The 25,169-nt window shown below is 31.3% G+C and overlaps 1 protein-coding gene across 2 annotated transcripts in view; it reads left to right on the forward strand.

Moving 5' to 3' along the window:
* Nucleotides 1-25,169, forward strand: part of LOC145269907 (cytochrome c oxidase assembly factor SCO1-like) — a 59,765-nt gene that overhangs the window by 20,173 nt on the left and 14,423 nt on the right. The window contains exons 2-5 of one of the 2 annotated variants that reach the window (XM_080125642.1): nucleotides 14,175-14,330; nucleotides 15,921-16,001; nucleotides 17,188-17,278; nucleotides 23,324-23,521. In XM_080125642.1, the coding sequence (XP_079981768.1) occupies nucleotides 14,175-14,330; nucleotides 15,921-16,001; nucleotides 17,188-17,278; nucleotides 23,324-23,521 (526 nt within the window). The remainder of the gene's footprint in view (nucleotides 1-14,174; nucleotides 14,331-15,920; nucleotides 16,002-17,187; nucleotides 17,279-23,323; nucleotides 23,522-25,169) is intronic. The other variant, XM_080125644.1, reaches the window with a different exon arrangement.

The following is a 25,169-nucleotide window of genomic DNA, read 5'->3' on the forward strand; positions in this document are numbered from 1 at the left end:
AAAGAAGTTTAAAAATTAGGCAAAATCCTGTTATCCTTTAGAAAAATGTGCAAAAATGATATTGAAGTGCAACTTTGTTCATATAAAATTAATTTCAACAGTTAACACACTCAATCTTTGTAATATGATTCATATCACAGAGATCAAGCTAGAATTTTCTTTTAATAGTATCAGTGAAAAAGCTGTTAGATTTTTAAAAACAGGTGGAAACACAATTTGATAATACAGCAAGAATTTTTAACATTTTTTTGAAAAAAAAATGAAAACCACAATATTAGTTATCCTCTTGCACACAATGTGGGCAAGTGGTCTTTGTTCTTTGTTTTTATACATGTAGAGAAACAATATTGTGTGCATTAAGTTGGTAAAAAACATAAACATTAAAAGATAAATTATCTGCCAAAAAATAAAAGTAACCGAAATTGAGGTAACCTGAAAAAATATTATTGACACAAGAGTTGTATATTTATAAAGAGAAAAAATTAGATTTTTTGTTTGTGTCCAATTTTTATCAAAATAACCGGAAAAAATAATTGAGTTATCAAAAGTTGAAATTGAAAGAAAATTCACAATATTTACCCTAAATTCTAGGCTGGTTTATGATATCCAATTAAAACGATTGCAAATTATGTAATAACGATATTGTGGGGAGGGGGAGGTTGTTTTTGAAGGAGACAGTTACCTGATGGTAGGCCTTCATTATTATTTGCATGAGCATAGTTGCTTTGTACCCGGATGTAGTTGGAGGATTGGTTAGTCCCTGCTATAAAAACCGCCCCCTTCTTCTCCTTCCTTTTCAATTCAAGTTTTATTGGTCCCTTTACTCAATAGCCACATCTTGGATTTTTATTTTGAATTTTGCGCAAACATTAATTATAGTAAAAGTAAATTTAACAGATTTTCCAGGATAACTCTGGTTGGCATTATAGGGATAACATTGCCCCCAAATCGTTTATCTGTTTGCGCATTTCTCAATAACCACGCTTTGGATTTTAAAAAGATTTTGCACAAACATTAATCATGATAAAAGTAAATTTTTCACTTGTGGAGGCCCCCCCCCCTCACATGCTCAGCTTGTTACTTGGGGAAACCAGCACATGTTCATTGTCAAACCAATTCGTAATTGTTATCAAAATTGGCATAAATTACCTGCCACTTTATTATGAAAAAATGAGTGGCATTTATTCATGAACCTGATTGCAAGCTAGCTTTTTATCATTACCAGATCCTGGACAAGTGTTGATGAGGTAATATTTTTGCAAAACACTGGCAAACTGTTTTTTATCTGATTAGCACCCACCTCTCTTCACAAAGAAAAAAAGTTAACATTAGAATACTATTTTTCAAAATGATTTTTTTCTTTTACCAAAGATTATCTAGTTGTGCTCATAGTAATTTTAAATTAATTCAGATGTTGTTTTGGCTGACCTGTACAATGCACACCCCTTTTTATATATTTTTTTTCTGTTTTCGTCTTTATTCATTTTTTTCAACAAATTATTATTGATTAGACACTAATCTACAAGATTACCCCCCTCCCCTCATGCAAAAAACTTCAATAAAGAGTTTTAGGGGATGCTCAGTTTTCTAATACAATGTTCTAGTAAATTGATCTCCCATATTGGAATCAGTCGATGATTACAAAAAAACAGGTAAGAGGTTTGGTGTGTGTTTTTCTCTTATTTTATTTTTTTTTTTTTTCAAAATTTCACACATTTCTTACAAGTTTTAAACCAGAAAATAATAATTATTCATTAAATTCAAAAGAATTTTGGAGAAAATTAACCTACCCAAATCTCCCGGTTTTATGTCCTCAACGACTAATTCCAATATGAGGGATCGATTTACTTGAACATTGTATTAGAAACTGAACCCCTGCCCCTCAATAAAAAATCTAGTGCTTCTACATTATTGGGACAAGATTTTGTAGTCGATAAATGTAGTTTTCAAATAAAAACAATAGTTTCAACTGATTTTTTTTGTCAATTCTAATAATTTACAATGGTAGCTTCCAAATTATGCAGTCGAAATTACCTAAATATTACTGAATTATTTAAAAAAAAACAACTTTAATCATGTTGGCAGGTGAAAAATTGCTGCCATCTTTGTTTAATTCGAACGGAAAATTACCTTCCTATTTAACTCTTCTGTATTTTATGATCGTTTTCATCAAATTCTATTTTTTATTTTTTTAATAAATAATTTTTTACCTTATCAATTTTCGTAATTTTTTCATCTTAAAAATATGAGGAATACGTAGATACCATTGTTTTCATGTGAAATTCAGTTTTACGATTTCCAAAAATCTCGTCCCAATTCTGTAGAAGCGCCAAAACTCCTTCAAATTATTTTTTTTTCTTTTTGATAAGCTGGTAAATTAGTGTCCAAGCGACAATAATTTGCTGAAAAAAAATTGGAAAAGTGACGAAGTCTCTATCTCTCTCTCTCTCTCTCTCTCTCTCTCTCTCTCTCTCTCTCTCTCTCTCTCTCTATCATATATATATATATATATATATATATATATATATATACACAAGGGGGTGCATTAGGTCGGCTGTTTGGTTTTTGCTACAAGTTTAATTCTTGTTTCAGAAAAATCGTGATTTTAAAAAAAGAAAAATGTCTGATAAAGGGGAGATAATTCATAGAAATAAATTAAAAAAAAAAGTAGTCGAATCAGGAAACCCAAACATATTAACATTTACTTTATAAAATAAGTTTTAATACAAAAATAAGTATAACATTAAAGCATTTTATTTAGATATATACATTTTTTGGAAAGTTCAATGACAAGCTAAACTTGAAACTTTCAATAAAATAAATGCTTTTATTTTTTAAATATTTAAGTTATTAAAGACAAAATTTATTTATATGAAGTTAGGTTTGTGTATATATATATCTGTGAAAGTGTCTGTCTGTCTATGTACATTTCCTTACACAATAATTCTGTCAGTTTTCAGTCTACAGACTCGAAATTTGATATATAGGGTATAGAGATTTGGGAAAGTCTTTGTAATCCATTTTCAGCCAGAAATTTGGCTGTTAAGGGGTCAAAGTTCAACGATTTGACCGTTGAGAACTCTACCAAACTCTTCCACCAATTTTGGGTCTAAACAATTGAAATTTTAGATATAAGTTCCTTGGACATGGATCTAACTTAATAACTTTATTTGAGCCCAAAACAATAAATGTTAAGGGGTCATAATAGGGGTCAAAGTTTAAAAAATTGACCTCTGCAGTCTCTACCATATTACTCAGACAATTTCTGGTCTAAACATTTGAAATTTTAGATAAGGCAAGCTTTTTAATCGGTTTGGGTCGAAAATTTGAGCTACCAATATATAAATGTATGTATGTATATTTGCATGTCTGCCTAAAACTTTTGACATAGGCGACGGATTTTCACAAGATCAATATCGTTTTTAAGCTCCATCCTTCAGACAACAAATACCGAAAAATTGGCTAAAAACATTAATTTTTTCACCCTCAACTGGGCACTTTTCTACAAGAAGGGGTCGCTTTTTTCACCGATATTTTCGAAAGTCATCCTCTCTTTTCGCTTGTCTAGCCTTAATTTAAACCTACGTCACTTCTGGTTTGACGGTGATCGTAACAGTAAAGACGTAACATTTTTTTTTCCATTCTTTTTCTCCTTCGCGGTATGGGTTTGAGCCTACCTTCCTACTACCACTTTTTTTTTTTTTTCAACACACACCTCCAAACACCCAGGCAATGCCGGGCACCCATGCTAGTATGTTTATATATTTGTATGTTTAGGATTTGTTTTTAAATTAATCGATCATTATAAATTTTGGAACATAATTGCTAAACATAAAGGTAGATAATGTAGGCTATATTTAGTTTAGGTTTATGGAAAGGGGTAAAAGGGGGGTAAGAAGCTCTTTATGAAAATTAAAATACACCCAATTTTGTGAAATTCAAACAATAGGTATTAGACATCAATTAATAAATATTCTTCACATTTCAGTTTCTTTGAAGTATATTGGAAGGGGCCAGGGGGCATAATATGGGTGCAGCAAATTATTTGAAGATTCAAATATTTCAGATTTGCTTTAAATTTGATCTATTAAAACACCAATTTGAGTAAGTTTCTTTCGAATTTCAATTTCTTAAGACTCTTTCAACTTAAGCTTTAACTTTTAGACATCAAAGTTATATAATAGATTTTGATAAAAATTGGCATAAGGATTCTAGACACAAGGTTTTGAATCATTCTATCTTTATTTTAATTTTCATAAAGACATAAAAGTGGTGCAAAATTGTTCTGTCCAATGAATTAATTTTACCTGTTTTGTGACGGGTATTATAGTTTAAACTAAAAAATATAAATAGAAATAAAAAAAAAGCAAAACAAGAATTTAACAATAAAATATCTCCTGGGCAACACCGGTTACTTACAGCTAGTTATTAATTAAAAAGTTATGTTTTGCTATCTCCTGTTAGACCAGATTGCGAACTGACATGAACATTCTCAAGACAGTTTTATGAGCCTTACTATTTCCGTTCTGATTCATGACAAATTGGAAGCAGGGTTTTAAAAGATTGCCATACAATGTCAACAGGTTCCCTTTATCTGGTTTGGGTTTTCAACAGAGCCTTTCTTTCCTAGATTTCCTTTCACAATGGCTAAGGAACTCCTGCTACCTCCTGTATGGTAACATCTCTAGAATATCGGAGAGAGGGTAACAGTTACTATATTTTGCCCAAGGGCAACCTAGAACTATACAAGGCAGGGATGTTTATCTCCCTGAGGTATTATACTACCCACTTACTGGAGTGTCTAATATTCTTAAATGGTCACCCATCTAGTACTGACCAGGCTCAATGTTGCTTAACTTTAGTTGCTCTAACAAGAACCAGTGTGTCAACATGATTATGAAATACACATAATCACTTTGAAATTTATGGCTGAACAAATCATCTTGGGTTTATGTTTCTGAAATTTTGAGATGAGGATTGGTTAATTGTATTATTTGGATTCTTTGAACTACTATTCTCATCGTGAGTGTTATTTTCACATCGTGTCTGCTGATGTAACCTCCAACCTTCTTCAGGTGTATCTTGTCGAACTCGAGAATCTTTCTGTCGAACTCTGGAATCTGCACTGAATTTCAAACGGAACCCTTTTTTTAATTCACAGGGATAGTATGCTCTCGTTCTGTCAGCCTTGTCTTAAGTAATTCGCAGTTGTATAGTGGTTAGAGTACTTAAAAAAAAAAATTCAATTGTAAAAGTGACCTTGTGAAGGTTCAATTCTCAGTGGGGCAACCGAAAATACAATTACAAATTAGGACTTCTTTCCAGTCATGCTATCGCATGCAAATTCCTGAGTTCAACAAAAAGATTTCAGAGTTTGAAAAGATAGACCTGAAGAAGGTCGGAGGTTACAGTGTGAAAATGACATTCAAGATGAAAACAGTAGTCCACAGAATCCAGCTAATACAAGTCTCGGCTTTAATTATTAAAGCCGAGATTTGTATTATTTCTCCATTTGTTTTCAGTTGTTTGAATGATGCAATGCATATTAATTTCAATAATGTCACCAGATCTTTTACTGACCTAAAAAGTCATTTGAATATTTTGAGCTGTCTTCATTATTTATGAAACATGGTCTGAATTTTTAACATCTCTTTGATATTATCTTTTCTTGACACCATTAAAAAACAAACAGACAAAAAAAAGGACACTCCTCGTCCTCCTCCTCCTACACAGCATCATCATCATTACCATCATCCACAAAATCATAGATTTCTTTCTCCAGCACAAGAAAAAACAAGGATCATCTGATCATCCAGAAGGGATGACTGATGACATGCGCTTAATTGTGAAGCAAGGGTTGCACAATCTTAACCACTCCTCTCCTGAGTAAGCACTGGGACATTCCAGCCCATATCATCCCCCCCCCCCTCATAAAATTTAGGTAAAATCTAAGAAGTCTGCATATTTAGCTATATTTGAATAAAGAAACTCATTTTTTTCAGAGGGTTGATTTTGGTCCAGAAATCAGAAATTGATGCATCACGACACCCTATTTGGAATCCGGATGTTTTAGAAAATTTGCAATTTTAGGGCTAAAAATAATCCTCTTGGTCCTAAATTTCATCAAAATATGTTTTCAAGGGTGAGGAATTCAATAATAATACCCAAAAATATTCAACTAAGCATAGCTTTCGGGTACAGTGACTTGGATACGAGACATTTCAAAATCTTGGTCACACTTTGGAACAAAATTTGCTGATTTTGAACAGGCATTATATACAACATATTATACAGGTTTCTGTGTGAAAATTCAATAGGAAATTCAAATTTGGATATTTAATGCAAAATCTGAAAATTTAAAAAATTATACTTGGGCCCAAGATACGGGAGCACTCAATTTTGGGTACTTTTTGGCAAAACATCCATGTAAAAAAATAAATTAAAAAATAACTTTTTGAAGTCCCAAAATTGAAAATCTGACCTATAGAAGTTATTCCTTATATGGATAGGCAACTTTTATATGCACCAGATTTTTAATTTAGGATTTCAGAAAAAAAATCTTTGACAATTTTTCAGAAAATCCAGAAAAAATCACAAGTATCAAAAATTCTTGGCAAGTATTTTCTTTCAAATTGGATAATTTCTTGTAGCCTGAAAAAAATTATATCACAAGTTATATCGAAAAAATGAGAAAATCTGGAACATTTTGTCACTTGCCACATATTCCTGTATTGAGCATAAAATACCAGTAACTAAGTTTTCACTTTAGTTCATTGTCTTTTTAGCCCATTATAAGCTACTGATGGCAATCAGTCCAAATTGTACTTGAGAAACATCACAAAAACTGGAAATGTCATTTTAAACCTGGGTTTGAAAACGTTTGCCACCTAAAATAGCCATTTGTACTCTCTTTTTGGCCACAAATGGTAAAAAATAGAAAAAACTCGCATCGGAAACATGTTAAAAAGAAATCCTTTGGAAAAACACTTTCTGCCTAGCAAATTGTATACGTGATAATATTTCAACCAATCAGTGTTGTAAGAGTGCCTAATCATAACATATCAGTGTTTTCGGACAAGTGTATCCATTTTTTGACCTTGAAATGCTCATTCTTGGCTTGCAGAAGGGTTTTTATAAGGACTATCCTCAAATCTTGGATGCTATAATTTTTTTTTTTTTTTTTTTAATGTATTTATGTATTACAAATCTTGAATGTATATATGTATATGAAATATATATATATATATATATATATATATTTCATATGATTAGTTTTTTTTTGGAAAAAGAATTCCAGCAGAGTGCTCAATTAAAAGGAAAATCCAAATTTTAAGAGACGAATATTGGCTGAAGAGAGCTTGATAAGGATACCTTAAACAGGCCTTATTATCGGGCTTGAAACCGACGGTACCAATGATCTGTCTCAACTAACAACTTTCTGTACACAAATATATATATATATATATATATATATATATACAGGGTGGTCAAAAAGTCATGTAATTACACGTGTTACACAATCAGTGGTTAATCGCTTCCAGCGATTGATAGAGCCGTCACCAGTTCTGGTTTATGATGTTGCCTTTTACTAATTCTTCTACTAGCTTCATCTGCCAGTGTGTTGTACTTACAGACAGGTTGTGAGTTCAAACCTCACCTAAGCATAAGTATTTTTCATCTGAATTTGTCTCAAAATGAATTTGAACATTTCATATTACAATATGAAACAGACTGTTTAGTTATACTTTTATTTTTCTCTTATCTGTGTAATGTATATTAGAACTAGTGTTGGAACGATTCCTAAATTTTTTTATGATTCCGATTCCAGGAAAATGTTAATTAACAATTCCTATTCTGATTCCTGTGGAATTGTTGTTTTGAAATGTACCATTATATAATCAAAAGTTTTTGTGTAGCGAAAAAATTTGGTACAGCACCACAAACCGCTTGTAAAAACTATTTTTAGATCAATTAAACAGCATTAAAACTATGTAAGAAAAAATAAAAATAAACCACATATTTTTTTTAAAACTTGATTTGAAATGATCGCTTAAAGATTCCTGCATGATATAACATATCATGTAAGAAAAACACTACTGAAGGCGGTGAAATGGCACAAAATAGTCCCAAGATCTAGGGGTTCATACCATGCAAGCGGTAAATTTGCGGCGGGTTTGATTATCAGATTTGCTGTCAGTGACCTCGAATACCCCTAAAAAACAAATTAGAGTGGTTGGTGTTCCGTTGTAGCGTCAGGTAACATTTACCATTGGTTTATTTCTATATTTATTTTTATTATATAATTATTTATTTTTATTATATAGTTATATACTTATCGTCCTTTAATGTTTATTCGTATTTAATGTCTTAATTTACCTTTTTATTTCTATATAAAATAAATTTTTGGTAATTGTTTATTTTTATATATAAAGTTTTGAAATCGCCTCCGCCTAAATGCTGTTTCTGACAGCCTTTTTATTTTTATTTTTTGTTAGGGGTTGGGAAACATTTACCTATGCTCACATCACAACTGTGATACCAGGCATCAGTGAATGTCGACCAACCCCCAACAGTCCTTTAGTTGAACGGCTCTGAGTGACTAGTTAGTTTGCTAAATTAGGGTTCAAAGGATTTAAAAAAAAAAAAAAGTTAAACTTTTTTTCCTTTTTTAATAAATTTCTCACATTTTTTTTGTTGTTGTACAAAGAAGTCCCAAAACGAAATGTTTAATTGCTTCATTCGCAGAATATTTTAATGAAATGTAAATTTCTAAAAGAAAAAAAAATTAAATTCACTTACCGCATTGTTCTATTAAACCTTTTCTTGTTTAAATAATTTGACTTTTCTTGTTTTATTTTTTAAAAATATGAAGGTTGACAAGACATTTTTCATTTACTTATGAGATTTTTCATTCATTTACTAATGGAAGGATGTCGGTAAAAAAAAAAACTTGCCAAAAGATAAGTGCCCCCCCTTTTTTTTTTTAGTCACCAGTTTGAAAAACCACTGACTTTTAACATGATTTACTCACAATGAGAGCACTGTAAAATCTTTTTTCTCTAAACGTTAAGTATTCATCAATTTTTTCATGGACTTGATATAGTTAGGCTGTTTTATACATAAATAAACTTCGCTCACAAATGAAAACAATGTTACCTCGCGGCCCCTAAAGTTTCGCAACAGTGCAAACAGATAACTAATCATGGGCCTTGAAGTTTCGAAACAGACATACATATGTATGTGGCGGAATAAGAAAACTCATTAAGATAAATAAAGATTACCTTTAAAGTAGTTAATAAAATTCTTGTATATCATATTAAATATGTTATGAAAAGTTCTATGCCGTTTTTATCATAAATTTTTGACAGCATTAATCTCACTTCAAACAAACAGTTCAACTTAAAAATATAAGAGAATCGTAATGAAAGAATCGTAACTCTAAGGTATTTTTTAACAATGCAATTCCGAATCCCCCCAAAATATACGATTCTTACGATTAACGATTCCGATTAATCGCCCCACCACTAATTAGAACCCCAGAGAGACAGATATGTCAGTTACTCTTTCTTGTAACAATAACCCTTATCCCCGAGTGGCTTCCGGGCCTTGATAAGTGGTGACCTTCATGTAAAAAAAAACAAAAAACAATATTTGAGGAAAAAAATAAATCAGTAGTTAGAAATGTTTACAAATCTTCCTCCAAGCTTAAACATGTCCATTATTTAATGAATTATTAGTATAACAAGCTTAAAAGTAGTTCTCCACACAAACGTAGAATTTTTTATTAAATTTGTAAGCGGCTAGCAGTGTTTACATCAAACAAGAAATGCCTCAAGTCATGTCCATAAGTGAAATAAGCAAAATACAGTATTTGTTTGTTTTATAGGGTGGCAATGAATATGATAGAAAGGAGACAAGTTGGTTAGTCAGAATCAAATATAGATTTGTCAGATGCAGTACTGCTTAAATTTAAAGTAGAGAATCCAACTGACTTTTGTTTATATATTAGATAAGTAATGTTTCTACATAGAAAATGAAATAATCACTTGAACTCTGTATTATGAAAATAAATATTTCTTTTTTTTGCTTTCTTCTAGTCTGTTTTATGAGGTTATCGTCAAGTAAAGTCCCTGACGCTTGCTGCAGGCCTGTTTGACTAAAATCAATTATCATGAAAAATGTATCCAATACAGAATATTCCCCCAAAGTTTTATTTTTTATTTTTTTCAATTTTTTTAATCTTAATAGTAAATAAGTAGCAATACCAGAAACCTTAACTTTCAGCGCTGGACAAGGCGCACACTGCTACTTAATTTGACACTCATAGTCTTTAAATCAGTAATAAGTACATTTCTCCTACCTCCATCAAAATAAAACGTATATAACTGGATTCACAATAAAATTTACTTTAAAATGGTATTTTAATATTTTTGTTGTGATTTGTATATTCAAAGAAATTGCTATTTAAATCCGACTATTAACGACGAAACATGTCAGCATAAAATGCCCGCTCGCAGTAGATGAGTTTTTGCAAATAAGTGGTCGGGGTGTGTTCACATAAATACTCGAAGCAGAAGTTGTACCCATCGACGACGTTTCTAGTTGTTTTAGCTAATCAGGGAAAAGAATTGTCTTTGCTACGGAATTAGAACACGACACTTACAATTTTCCCGTTAAAAGTTAGGATATCTCAAAGTTGATGTTTTGTAGCACAAAGATAAGTAAAGATAAAAACTGTGTTCAAACGCTATTTAATAGTGAATATATTAATTTCTTTTGTCCTAAAATTTGAAAAGAATTGGATAAAAACTTCTTATGCACGAGTCGATAGAAATAGTGACAAATGCCTATAAATATGAGAATTGTGCGTCGTGATACGCAACAAAAAAACAAAGTGTTCGTCAATTAACTTACGAATATAAAGTATTCATTTTATTTTTCTTAAGAAAACATAAGTTTTTAATTATGGACAGGAAAAGAATATAAAAAAAAAAAAAAAAATTCTTTGAAAAAGAATAACCGACAATGACTATGCTTTTAAATGAGTTAAAACACACAAACCACTTATCCAGTTAAGTAAAAGAATAACTTTTATTGGGTTTGTTATACAATCCACAGAGGTATGAAAAAGTGGTCAAAAACATATAGCAAATAAATGTTACCAAGGAAAAGTTACTCTTCTATCTACCTCAATAAATTTTGGGTGTTGTAAATGTTTATTCTGTTTAAAAAAACAAGTAGTCTCGAGTGTTACATGAGAACAAGAAAAAATGGCTGCAATGTCTCTTGAAGTCTCGACAATAATTTAAAAATAAAGAATTATACAAAATAGTGGTAAAAACTCACCTGATAAGTGTCACGTGTACTTGAAGCCGTTAAAACAAAATTTAATTATCCCAATTAGTTTAATGAACTTGAAAACATAATTGTAATCTGTACAAAATTTCCTTACATTTGATATGCTACAAGCCATATTTTGTTAATTTCTTTGAATCGTGCTGTGGTGGCCATCTTGGATTTCCTAGTTGCCATCTTGGATTTTTCACAGTGTAATGATGAGAAATTATAGTGTCCATCAGAATAATATTTCGCATGATGATAAAGCCTTACCTCTCGTTTTTTTTAAACTGTTTTTTTTTATGATGCTTCTACTTAAAACCGTTAAAATGAAACTTAATTATGCTGATTAGTATGCTAATTAATTTAATGTACTTGAAAGCATAATTCTGATCTGTACAAAATTTCCTTTAATATGCTACAAGACATATTTTGTTAATTTCTTTGACTCGTGTCCTGGTCACCATCTTGGATTTCCTGGTCGCCATCTTGGATTTTTCATGATATGATAATAACATGATAATGTCCATCAGAATAATACTTCCTATGATGATAAAGCCTTATTTACTATTTTTCTTAGCTGTTTTTATGATGTTTCTACTTGAAGCCGTTAAAATGAAACTGAAATATGTTAAGTAGCATGCTAATTAGTCAGTAAGTTACTAAGTGAGATAGTTTTCCAAGTGAACCTCATGGTATTATATGTTCAAAATTTCATCATAATATCTTAAAAAGATCTGAAGATACAGCTTTTTAAAGATGGGTTAGTCTTTAAATTGTGAAAATTTCCTATCATTTTCAGTCACAAGCTTATATGCATTTGAATAGGACTGACAGTGAACCACACATTTTTTGATACTTTGAATGGCCATAACTCCAGTTCTAATGAGCCGATTTTAAAAACTAAAGATATTATTTCTTTTGTTTTTATGCTCTTTTTCAATAATGCTGGATTTGAGTTTATTCGATCTAAAGAAAAAAAAAATGGTGTGGTATTGCTAAAATAAGAACATTTTTGGAATATTCTGTATTGGATACATTTTTTTTGTTTAATTTTAATCTGACAGGCCAAACAGCAAACGTTGGAGGACTTTGCCTGATAATAACCTTTTATGACAAACCTAAGACAGAACTAGGGGGAAAAATAAGATGCATGTGTGTTCTGTCTTGTAGCCAAAAAAAAAGTGATTCTAATTTTTCTTTTTCTTTCACATCATCATCATCATCATCATATTTTGTTTTACATCCATTTTACATGCTAGCATCTATTGAACGACTTTTAGAAATCGACTTTCAGATTAACATATCCCTGGCCAGCTCTTTATTTATCCCTCTCTCTTAGGCAAGTACTAAATCCTATCTATCTATGTATCTGGTCGGGCTCCTTGTTGGCCTTCACAAATACCGACCTCACGTTATAGTTTGTGTGGAGTTGGCAACAATCCAGGATTGCTTCATTACGCTATACCGTTAGATGAAAGAGACTCTCTCATTTCAGACATAAATTGTGGCAGAATGAGAATATAATCTCCGGTAATCTGGTAGGGCCACCCATAGCGAGCAGATTGATGTAGAAACTGAATTAGCTAACAAGGTTCTAGTGATGTCATGGTGAGCAGCATGACAGTGGCGCACCTTGGCAGAAGAACTAAGATAAACAGTCAACAGCAGGGTATAAAAGATGCTGAGTGGAAGAATCAGTCCTTGATCAACGGTTAAGGTCAACCAGTCTAATTTGAGAAACTACTGCATTTCACTTGTAGACAGAGTTCACACAAGTAATATTATCTGAGCTATCGAAAGATACAATATGACTCAAAATCAAAGCCTATACAGCATCTTTTCTGGAAAACCTATAAAAAACTCGCTGGATAACGCTTCTAAGATACCAATGGAAAACAAAAATTGTTTAGGGAGTTTCATACTGCCCAGAAGAGATGGGTTGTCTTCTAATGATTTCGTACTTGCCTGTCCAACAATGAAACGCACGTAAAGTTTTACTTGACGTTTATTTCTATCAGTCTGTTTTTTTTTTGTTTTTTTTTCTTCATGACCTCATCTTCACATCTTGTCTGAAGAGACAATCTCATGTTTTTTCATCTATTCTATGCAACGTTTGCACTTGTCCAAATTTAGTACAAAGCTACTGACTTTGAACGCTGTCCTCTATCCTTTAAAAAAAAATTCTTTATGTATCTAAAACAGCAAAACCCTCATTCTATCTCTATACAGTTGCATGTACAGGATTCCTTCCTAAACTAATGAACTGATCATTATGAATTTTGGACTAAAGTTAGGTGAGTAATGTGGGCTGTGTTTAATTTCATGAAAAGAGAAGAAAACGAGGATGGAAGCCCTTTGTAAAAATTCAGATACCTCTGATTTGGGGGAAATTTTAACAATAAGTATTGGACATAAATTAATAAATATTCCACAAATTTGTCTTTTTTGAGAATTTTAAAGAGATTTTAAGGGGGCGTAATAAAAGCTACAACTTCCCATTTTAAAATTCAAATATTTCAGATTTTTATAACATGTGACCCATAGTCTGTAAATGCCAATTAAGACTACCCCGAATTTTAATTTATTCTAAAGACCTCTTAAGCATAAACCTTAAATTTTAGACGTTTTCTAAAATCAAAATCATGTAATGGATATTGATCAAAATTAGAATAAGGATTCTAGAAATAAGGTTTAGTAGGGTAATATCTTGATTTTAAGCTTTGTAAGGGGACACACATGAATGGTGCAAAATTGTTTTGAGTAATTTTATCTACCCTGGGACGGGTAGTGTTATTGTTATATGTATCAATATTTTTATTTTTTATTTTCTTCAGCAGGTTGACCTCAGATTATGTCAGAAAATCTCAAAACCTACAACACCAGCATTTATTGAAAGTTTAACGAGCCGACGTTTCCATAATTACAGAAGTTGTGAACCATCAATACGACATTTCCGTAGTACGAATTCACCGCAATGCAAACAATCACCTGTAAGTTGAATTAAAGTCTGCATATTTATTTATGACGAGTTTGATTTTATCAGTTTTTATCCGGAATTCAATCTAAAAAAAAAAAAAAAAAAAAAAAAAAAAATACAGAAAATCTTTTTGATGTAAGTATCCGTCTTGGAATGAAAATATATTGATCAAATATCAATACAACATAAATTTCAAATTGTCCTGGTTGATATATTTTTCTTTGAATATTTGTGCAATAGACTTTAAAATTCAAAGCAAGAAATCTAAAACTGAATATTTATTTACAATTTTTAAATATAAAATTTTAAATGATAAACTTATAAATTGTCTTCAACACAGAATTAAATCTTTCTTTCTTATTTATCAATTTATTTGTAAATTGATCAACATTAATATTTTATTAACTTTGGCATGGCACACTCACGTTGACACACCGGTTCTTGCCAGATCACCGGTTAAGCAATGCTGAGCCTGGCCAGTAGCAGATGGGTGACCATTTGGGAAGGCGAGGCACTGTATGTACCATGAGGTACAATACTATGTTGAGAAACTGGCGTGGTCTATCCTTTTCTCGAGGGTAGATGGACTCTCTTAAACCGTGGTAGGCACCCCATCTAGTGATGGCGTCATGATAAAAAATACTCTTGATAGGCCTGGCGAAGCACCAAGTATTCAGCTACCGACAAGATTTGAATTGCACTACAAACTTGTGTAGTTAGTTCAATCTCTGCTACGGCCACATTGGATGGATGGAATTTTGACACAAATTTATCTTTAAGACTACAATAAAATCATGATGGATTGGGGGGATATGCATATATATTTCAGGTGTTAGATTGGAACCTTAGTCTATTATGCAAATAATTATTGTTAAATGATCACCTTCTTCCTGACCAGAAAGCATTATTGACCATCCACGTGTTTGTCACATTTCAATGAATAGAATTTTTGTATTTACAAAATGGCTGCCATTAAACAAAATCTTTTTTATATTTAATTTTCTTTTCTTTTTAGAACTACTAAAATTTTAGATTTTTTTTTTTTTTATTCACTTTCCTTTTTTTATTTTTCATTTCATATGTTACCACGAACTTAAAAAAATTCAACCCTACATCCGGTGTAAGTAATATGCAAAAAAAATCTTAAGTATGCTATTAGAAGTTCTAAAAAAAGAGAAAAAATAGCACCCAGTTTTGAAATACCACACACACACACACACACACACACACACACACACACACAAAAAAAATTATTACCCGTTTTGTCCATAGTTATGTGATCAAGGAATTGGTGATCTTTCTTTCTTAAATTTAATTTATATATTAAAGTGAACCCCCACTTTAAAGATTTTAAAATAAAATGAAAATTTGTCAATGATATGTTGATGCATAATGGCATTTGAAAAAAAAAGAGAATCACATCTTTTTTTGCTGGTTGGTCTGAGAATACCCCCCCCCATGCCACAAAAAGAGCTGGTCAAACAAAATATTAGCATTAGAATAGAACAGCAAGAAAATTCGAAGTTTTTATTCTTACGTCTTTTATGAAATCTTTTTTATTTTACTCATTTTTCTTTTGGTTATTCATTTTTTATTTGTGCAGATTCGTTTATTACCAAAATCTTGCTGGAATATTAATCCAAGCATTCGAGCATTTGCTTCAATGAAAGAACCTCGAAAAGAAGTAAGTAATTTCCATTTTTTTTTTTTTTTTTTTTTTTTTCCATATTCAAAAAAAATAGTTAAATTCTATTTTTGTACCATGAAAGTTGTAAAAATGTTTATTTTTCTTTCTTTCCCTTTTCTGTCTTATTCTCTTTCTTTTTTTATTTCTCTCTTTTTCCTCTTCCTCCTCTTATCTCTTTATCTTTTTTCTCTCTTCCCCTTTCTCTCTCCCCCTTCCTCTTTTTTCTCTCTTAAACAGTTTAAAAATTGAGAGTATTTTTTAACAACAGTTGAAAAAAAATCAGATACTTTTTTTTTTATCAAAGCAGATCTAAGTATCTAGTTTGTAGGAATAAAACCATTGATGACTTCTTTTATAATTATGTGGACAAGATGAAAGAAACCTTGAATTCTGTTATTTTTGAAAGTGTTGATTCTGATGAATTCATTTGCATTCAATATTAATTTTATCAAAATATTTTTTACTAAAACATTTTTTGTGATGTCAATGTTGAATACAATTACTTTTGTCAGAACCAACATACTCTTTCACAAGTCACTCAATTCTCAATTTATAACTCAATTTACTAACCCTGCTCGGTTGTGTCCTGTATGACAATCTAAGGTATTCTTTTTGGGGATATAAATATACTGTCTTAAGTCTAAAACATTCAAGGAATGATTTTATTATATAAAAGAAAAAAGCCATTTTATCAAATGAAAAGAAACAAGTGAAGCATGCATGATCCTCCGTGAGTGCACAGTGAACGAGGCATAAAAAAAAATGACTAAGTTCAGCATTCCCCCCCCATTTAACCCCCAAACTCCCCAGGGGACATCAAAACCTGGTGAAAATGAACAAACGATGCAGTTTTAGGCCTTATATAACGTATATAAATTTGAGTTCTGCATACATCATTTGCCCCCTCATCTTCCCCATTTAGCCCCAAAAGTCCCCAAGGCCTTAGCATATTCAAATTTGAGTTCAGCACCATCCTCATCATATGTCAACAGGTTATAACTTTTGTGCATTTTTAATTGGCTAAAAAGCTTAGTGCTTTTTATACTTCACTACTTTTAACATTGATTTTTCCAATCGATTGGTGATTCTAATGTTTAAATTCATTTCGTATTGATTTTTTCTTTTGTTTATTTTTATTATTTTTTTTAATTTTTATTAATTTTTTTTTTTTTGATTTCTTCAGCCAATTACATGGAAGTCGTTATTCATAACTGGAGGAATTGGTGGCTTCATACTTCTTGTTCTTTTTTATATCAAACAAGAAAGGGAGTTAAGTGAGTATCAGAAACTTTTCATACTTCCTAACATATTATCTTGTCAGATTTTTAAAGTCAGACCCAAATAGCAGTTAAATTGACAAATCAAATTTGTTTTTGACTAGCCAATCATCATTTGATGATTATACTGTATTATTGGCAGTGTGATGATTTACTTAGCTTCAATTTATTTTCAAAATTACTTTGTCTACCTTCAGTTCAATTATGTGCGGTGCTTATGTATAAAATTGAACAGATAAGATATGACAGTTCCAAATAAATTAACGAGAAAACTCTTTGATATATTTGCATATCAGGCAAAATAGGTATTTACACCAAAAATGAAGGAAAATTATCAAGTAGAATTTTAATTAAAAAAATAAATCAATTTTATTGTATTTTTCTGATCTTCCGATAAGACTGCAAATGTTTTGAAGAGTTGTGAGACAGGGGAGATAAGTCCGGCTGTCATTTTGCCAAGTCATAATAGAGAATCAGAAAAATATGATAAAACTGATTAAAAACCGATTTAAATATTTAAATGCAAATAACACTGAAGATGAGAACATTAATCCGATTAATCCAAATAATACAATTGTGCCTCATCTAAAAAATTCAAAACTGTAATATCTGATTTATATTTTGAATCTACACAATAATTTTCTATAATATTTTTATGTAAGTACTTTTGCCTGATATGTAAGTATATCAAAGAGTCTTCTTGTTTATTTGAACTGGCATTGTAACATAGTCGTTAATATATAGGGACCCAACACATTGTAGACTCCTGCGCAAAAGACATAAAAAAAGAAAGAGGAAAGAAATTCAACTCTCCGTTTCAGGTTTTAACAAAAGACTTCTCCTTCTCCCATCATGTGTGACTTCTTGTCTCGGCCGTGACGTCACTCAGGTCTCTCTAACGGGATCCTCAGTTTGTGCACACGTTTTTCCTTTTATAATCTTTTTTCTTCTTCCTTGCCATGATGTCACCTCGTACACAGCTCAGTCATTTGCATTCAGCTGCCATACGTGTGCCTGCACTGTTACACCATATTTCACCTGCGCATGTAATCAGCAAAAGGTAGAAATAAATATTAATTCTAGGAATCCCAAGCAACACCAGGTAGATACACTTAGTCTATTGTATAAAGGGAAATCTGATGTTCATCTGTCTTTTACTGAAGCTTAGAAACTCCCATAGATATATTCAACAAAACATAAATATATTCTGCTTCACTATCATATCAACCAGGTTAAAAGCTAAACACTTCATGGCATCCCGATCAACGCTGAGTAGTTATAGCTAATATCCATTATATAAAGAAATGTCATATTTTGTGTGTGTGTGTGTGTGTGTGTGTGTGTGTGTCCAGATTAATCTTTGCATTTATGACACTACATAATCTGATTTGGTATGACTTTGGTCAGATTTGGGGAAAATTATTACCGTAATCTTTATATGAACCAAGAACTTTGCACATTAAAAATTTCGATACTTATTTAAAAACCAAAACTACAGAAAAATATTTATGATGTACATACTCGTCGCAGAACGAAAATGTCATATTCCAAAAATCATATGAATTGATCAAGTGGGAGACCTGCCAGATGCCATGTTTTAAATTTTGCCAAAATTCAAGGGTGATAACTCAATTTGTCTACAGAGATTTTATTTGTATGCAAAATAATTAAAACTTTTTAATCGCTAAAAATTGTAAAATTTGATTTTCTTAAGTAAATACAAAAAAGAACTACTTGATCAATTTATTTGATTTTTGGAATATGACATCTTTGTTCCATGATGAGTATGTAAGTCATAAAGATTTGTCTGTATTTTTATTTTTATTTTTTTTAAATAAGTGTAATCTCTATTATATTAAAGGAACTTTGTGTGTCTGCGTGTGAGTTTGTTCTCTATGGACTCGAAAATGGCTGATCTGATTATAAAATTTCACACTTTATGTGCCTGGCAGTGTTCTTAGATAGGTTTTGTATCAGAATGTCTTCGATAAGTATCGATAATTGAAATAAAGAATGAACAGGCGATTTTGACCACCTTACACAGCCTAATATCACAAGTGAATTTGTGAAGTTTTATCACCACACAAGGCAAAAGAGTCAACATATAAAATCAAAAGTAGATTCTTTGATATAACAGGGGCGCATTCAAAATGAATGTTTCTGATTAGAGCACAATTGCACCATGATACTTGACGTTTTCATTTTAAACTTAAATTCAAGCCATTATCACTGCACAAGCAGTAAGGCCAGGCATATAAAATCAACAATGTTCTTTCTTTGATATAACAAAGTGAATGTTTGTTTCTGTTTAAAACACAATTGAAGTATGATACTTGACTTTTGCATTTTAAACTTTAATTCAAGCCATCGTATATAAAAAAATAATTTTATAAAATCGACAGTAGGTTCTCTACAGTGCAATGTAGACTAGAATGTAGTGTGGACTAAGTCACTGCAAGAGGCATGTGAGCTTCTTCCCAGTACACTGCGATGGGTCCCCAACTAGAGCAGGCAATCAATCAATTTGATTGAAAAATGGTCGATTTCACCGATTTTGATGACAGTAAAAATATGGGAATGTCAAATATTTCTTGATCATCATTTTAATCCCGGACAACATGAGATACCCTGTTAGTTCTAAATTACATATTAATAATGTTAAAATATAAAGTGTCCATTTTTACAGAAATTCAAAAAGTTCAGTAGACTAATGTAGAAATATTTACCTGATTTTCTGTTTTTTCTTTGTTTTTGTTTTTATTTTCATTTTAATGAAATAATTTTAATTTGTTTTCATTTGTTCAAATGGATCCCAAAAAGTACTCATAAATTTGAACAATTTTAAGCATATAATATGGATTATCTACTTTGATTTTTATGATAAAAGGGAGATAATCCATAGATATCTAGTTATCTTAAAACATTTTATCATGCTGTTAGTCAAGATATTTACTCCAAATAATAAGGTAACCATTACTATTGCAATATTAATTATTTGTCAAAGAACGAAAATGTCATATTTCAAAAATTACATAATTTGATGAAGTAGTTTCTTAACTAAGAAAATCAAATTTTATGTGTAAGTGATAAGTGTGCCCTTTAATTAATTGAGACAACTCAATTCGAACTAAGATCAGAATCAGCCTTGTTTTCTCTTAAAATCGCTAAAAATTGTAAGAAAATGATTTTCTATATAAAAAAAAGAACTTGATCAATATATACAATTTTTGGAATGTGACGTTTTCATCCCATGATATTTATATCCACCATAAAATCTTTTCTCTCTTTTTTTTTTTTTTTTTTTTTTTTTTAATTAGGTTTAACTCTGAACTTCCATTGAAAATACTGTTGCAAAATTAATCAAAAACAAATTTTGGTTTTCACTTGCTCATTCGTGATTTGTTTGTATATAAAAAATTCAAGAAGTTAAAAAAAAAAAAAATGTAAGCAGTAACTGTGAATAAAAATAGCCATTTTCATGATTGGAGTATAATATTACCTTGAAATACAAATTTAATTCCTTCCTTGATCACTGATGTATCTAAAAAAAAAAAATATCTCAATGATTATTCCCATTTGAATTAAAAGAAATAGAATCTCTTCCAAGGGTAAGAAATTTACCCAAAACAAGCTCAAGTTATGCTCAACAATCACTAAAAAAAGATAAATACAATAGTAATGACACAGAAATTCATATTTAATAAATAAAAACTCTAAAAAAAAATAGTTGTAGGTGAGTGCAAGCATATGGGATGCATGCAAGGAGGAAGGAACAAGAGAAGCAAAGCTACCATGCACTCACACACATACACTATAATAACTAAAGAGTATCAAGATTATACACAATCAAAAACGTTGAATGAACTTACTAAATGCTTAATATTGATGTCTTAATGTAACAGAATGAATAATAAAAGAATACAATTGTAACCAACTGACTATGAAGACAGGGATGAGCGGTTAATGAAGATGAGTTAGGAGGAGGAGAGAGGGCTGAGACAGCATAGCAAAGCCTGATACACACACACACACACACACACACACACAGCTTTTTTTTTTTCTTGCTTTGTGTTTTCTTTTTTTTTCTTTCTTTGCATTTTTTTTTAATTTTTTTTTTTTTTTTTTAAATTTTTTAGAATTGTATGTATCAGATTGATTAGAAATTTTGTGGCGGCTACAAGAGTCTTGAAGATGATGAGCATAGTAGTCGGCCATCGAATGTTGACAACACTCAATTAAGAGCCTTAATCGAAGTCAATCCAAACACAACTGTTCAGGAACTTGCTTCTGAATTAGATGTAACATATATGAAAATTTCGAACCATTTGAGAAAGATTGGAAAGACAAAAAAAACTTGATAAATCGGTGCCTCACGAATTGAATGACAACCAAAAGAAATACTTGTACAAAGTGTCATTTTTCCTTTTTTGACGCAACAAGAACTTCTTGTTTCTCGACTGGGTTATGTGATGAAAAGTGGTTTCTTTATGACAACCTGTGACACTGAGCTCCATGACACTTCCCAAAGTCTGAGTTGCATCAAAAGAAGATCATGCTGACTGTTTGGTAATCTGTGACCAGTTTCATCCATTAGTTTTTTGAATGCAGGCAAAATCGTTACGGTGGCGAAGTACTGTTAACAAATGGACGAATGCATAAGACTGTGACAACACCCAGCATTAGTCAATAGAAAAGGCCCAATTCTCCTCCACGACAATGCTCAACCGCACGTTGCTAAACTGACCCTGCAGAAGTTAAATCAATTGGGTCATGAAACTCTGCCTCATCTGCCATGCTCGCCAGACCTCTCACCTACCGACTACCACTGTTTCAAGCATCTCGACAATTTTCTGCGTGAGAAATGCTTCCAAAACTTAAGTGATATCAAAAACGGCTTCAGCGACTTCACCGCCACCAAACCACAAGATTTTTACGTCACTGACATAAATACATTTGTTTTGTGTTGGCAAGTGTGTTGATTCTGATGGTGCTTATTTCGATCAATAAATTTTTGTTTGAGCCAAGATATGTTCATCTGAATTTAAAAGTTAAAAACCACAAGAACTTTCTTGTCAACCTGATAAAAAAAAAAAAATCGTATCTTATGGCATAAATAAAAATACTATATATCGTTGTATTACAAATATCTTAGTGCATTCGTATCTCAAGATTATACTGTATTTACTTTCGTAGATAATATCAGATGAAGATATCAATATTAGTGGCAGACATTATTTTAAAGTTAACGCAGTTTGAAAATTAGCCCTAAACAATTTATTTGATACTGACAATATCCACTTTCCTTCTTTTTATTCTTCCTCCCATACTTCTTACTAAAAATTATCTGTGTTTCATTTATTTACATTTTTTTAACGTTTCAAAATAGAATTAATACTTCATTTACTGGTTGATATAAGATATTTGTTGTTTTTTTTTTTATTTTTGTTTGTTATTCTGCACTTCTAATATATCATTTTGTTTACTTGCCTCCCCTCTGTGGCAGATTTAGACACAATGCATTTGTTATTTTTTTTCTGTTTGCGATTTATCAACTGTTAACTATTTTGCTTTTTAATATGTCATTTCATGTACAACAGATTTAGACACGAGGTCTGCTTTTAATGTGGGGAAAGTCCAGCTCTCTAAAAAGTGGCACTCTAATTTGGGATACAAATAAAATTTTCCTTTGTCTAGAAGGGTTTTTCGGAAGAAGAAACATTGTTGGTTTGGCCACTTTGAATGAATAGGTGAATGTGCTTGAGTTAGATGTAGAAGAGTTGAGGTAGCAAGGTCATTCGGCAGTTGAAGGTGGTCAAGAAAATGCAGGAGAGAGTGATAAAGGTGGATTTGAGAGGAAGGGAGATAAAGACCTGGCCAGAGATAAGTTAGTTTGGAGGACAATTTCTGAAAGCTGTCCATCTACCAACATGTAAAAATGGATGTTAAACTGAATATGATGATGATGATGATGATATAAAAAATTTATGAAAACTGATTTAAAGTTTCATTTTGATTTATTTTCTTTGGACTTTCTTTCTTCAGAATTAGCCCAAGAAAGGAGCCGAGCTCTTGGGAAGGCATCATTGGGTGGATCTTGGACGCTTGTTGATCACAACAATCAAGTGAAATCCAACAAAGATTATTTTGGCCAATGGATCCTCCTCTATTTTGGTTTCACTCATTGTCCTGACATATGTCCAGATGAAATTGAGAAAATGATCTCAGTTGTGGATGCTCTAGGTAAGTCTGGTGTTTTTAAATATACTTTCCATATTTGATCTTTTAACATTTTTCTCTCTGCATTGTTCAAAAGTAGTTTGTCATTGATATCTCAAAGTTATGTCCATTTAGAGAGTTAATTATTTTATTTGATTCTTGTCCAGAATTCCCCCTATATTAAAAAATAAAGAAAACTCTGCATGATGTACATACCCGTGACAAAACGAAACTACCATAGTCCAAAAATTATGTAAATTGATCAACTAATTTTTTATACTTATTTTATTTGCGGACTGTTATCCTCATCTTCGTAGTTGTTGTTTCACCACGTTTCGGCCAACTCTGGCCTTCTTCAGGTGATTAACTGCGACGAGATAGGAATGCTGAGTCTCTTAAATGTATCCTCAGTAATTACTGCCTTCCATAGTTTTTGTTGTCTCACCATGTTTTGACCAACTAATCCTCTGACACCACTATCTTCAGACAACCCTCACCCGGAACAGTACACATTCTATGCAACTCTATCCACTGTGCTATGAGCCCCGAAGGGCGATTAAAGTTAGATTTTTTGGTCTTATAAGTCCAAGTTTTCATTCTTATCTGGTTTTCCATCGTCGGGTTCATACCAAATGGTATTGTACAATATTTTTTTATTGAAATCCTTTGAGATGAGTAATTTGTATATTTATTTATTTAAAAAAAATATGTATAAAATTTATATAAACATATATATATATATATATATATATATATATATATATATATATATATTATATATCAATCACGGAAAACACAACTCTGACTATTTATTTGCGGACTGTTATCCTCATCTTCATAGTTGTTGTTTCACGACGTTTCGGCTAACTATTTCTCGCCTTCTTCAGCTGGTTAAATATGACGTGATAGGAATGCTGAGTCTCTTAACTGTATTCTCAGTAATTACTGCCTTCCATAGTTGTTGTCGTCTCACCACGCTTTTGGCCAACTAATGCACTGGCCTGCTTTGGGTAGGATTGAAACCGCTATCTTTAGAACATGGTGAGACAACAACAACTATGAGAATAAATAAAAAACATACAAATTACTCATCTCAAAAGATTCCAATAAAAAAAAAAAATTTATTTTTATAAAGAAAATCATTTTTAAGTGATTAATACATTACAACATAAATCTAGTTAGTATAAATTATTGTGGAGTTATCTCCCTTGTTTCTTGAGATTAAAAAAGAAATAAATGTTGAGTAAGACGGTCACTACACAAATACTCATAAAATTTGATTTACTTATATAAAAGAACCTGATTAATACATATGATTTTTGGAATATGATATTTTTGTTTTGTCATGGATACATACATCTTACAGATTTTTCTTTATTTTTGTTTTTTAATACAGCGAGAATTCTGGAGAAGAACCTTTTAATTCATTATTTCATCTATTATTGATTCCAATGAGTGAATGTACATGACTATAAGACCATGTTAATTCACCATGTCGAAAGTCTTTAGGCAGCTGTCAACAATTTTACAGAATGCAGGAATTCCATCAAATGGAATATCTGGAAATGCCTTCTCAGCTATTCCTCTGATAGGTTTATATGAGAAGTTGTCAGTGGGCAAAAGTCTGATACTCAAAATATCACTGCTGATTCATCTAAAGGATCCGTCCTAA

Source organism: Euprymna scolopes, chromosome 4, assembly GCF_053919585.1.
Source record: "Euprymna scolopes isolate OS-2025 chromosome 4, ASM5391958v1, whole genome shotgun sequence".
In the NCBI taxonomy this organism is placed as follows: domain Eukaryota; kingdom Metazoa; phylum Mollusca; class Cephalopoda; order Sepiida; family Sepiolidae; genus Euprymna; species Euprymna scolopes.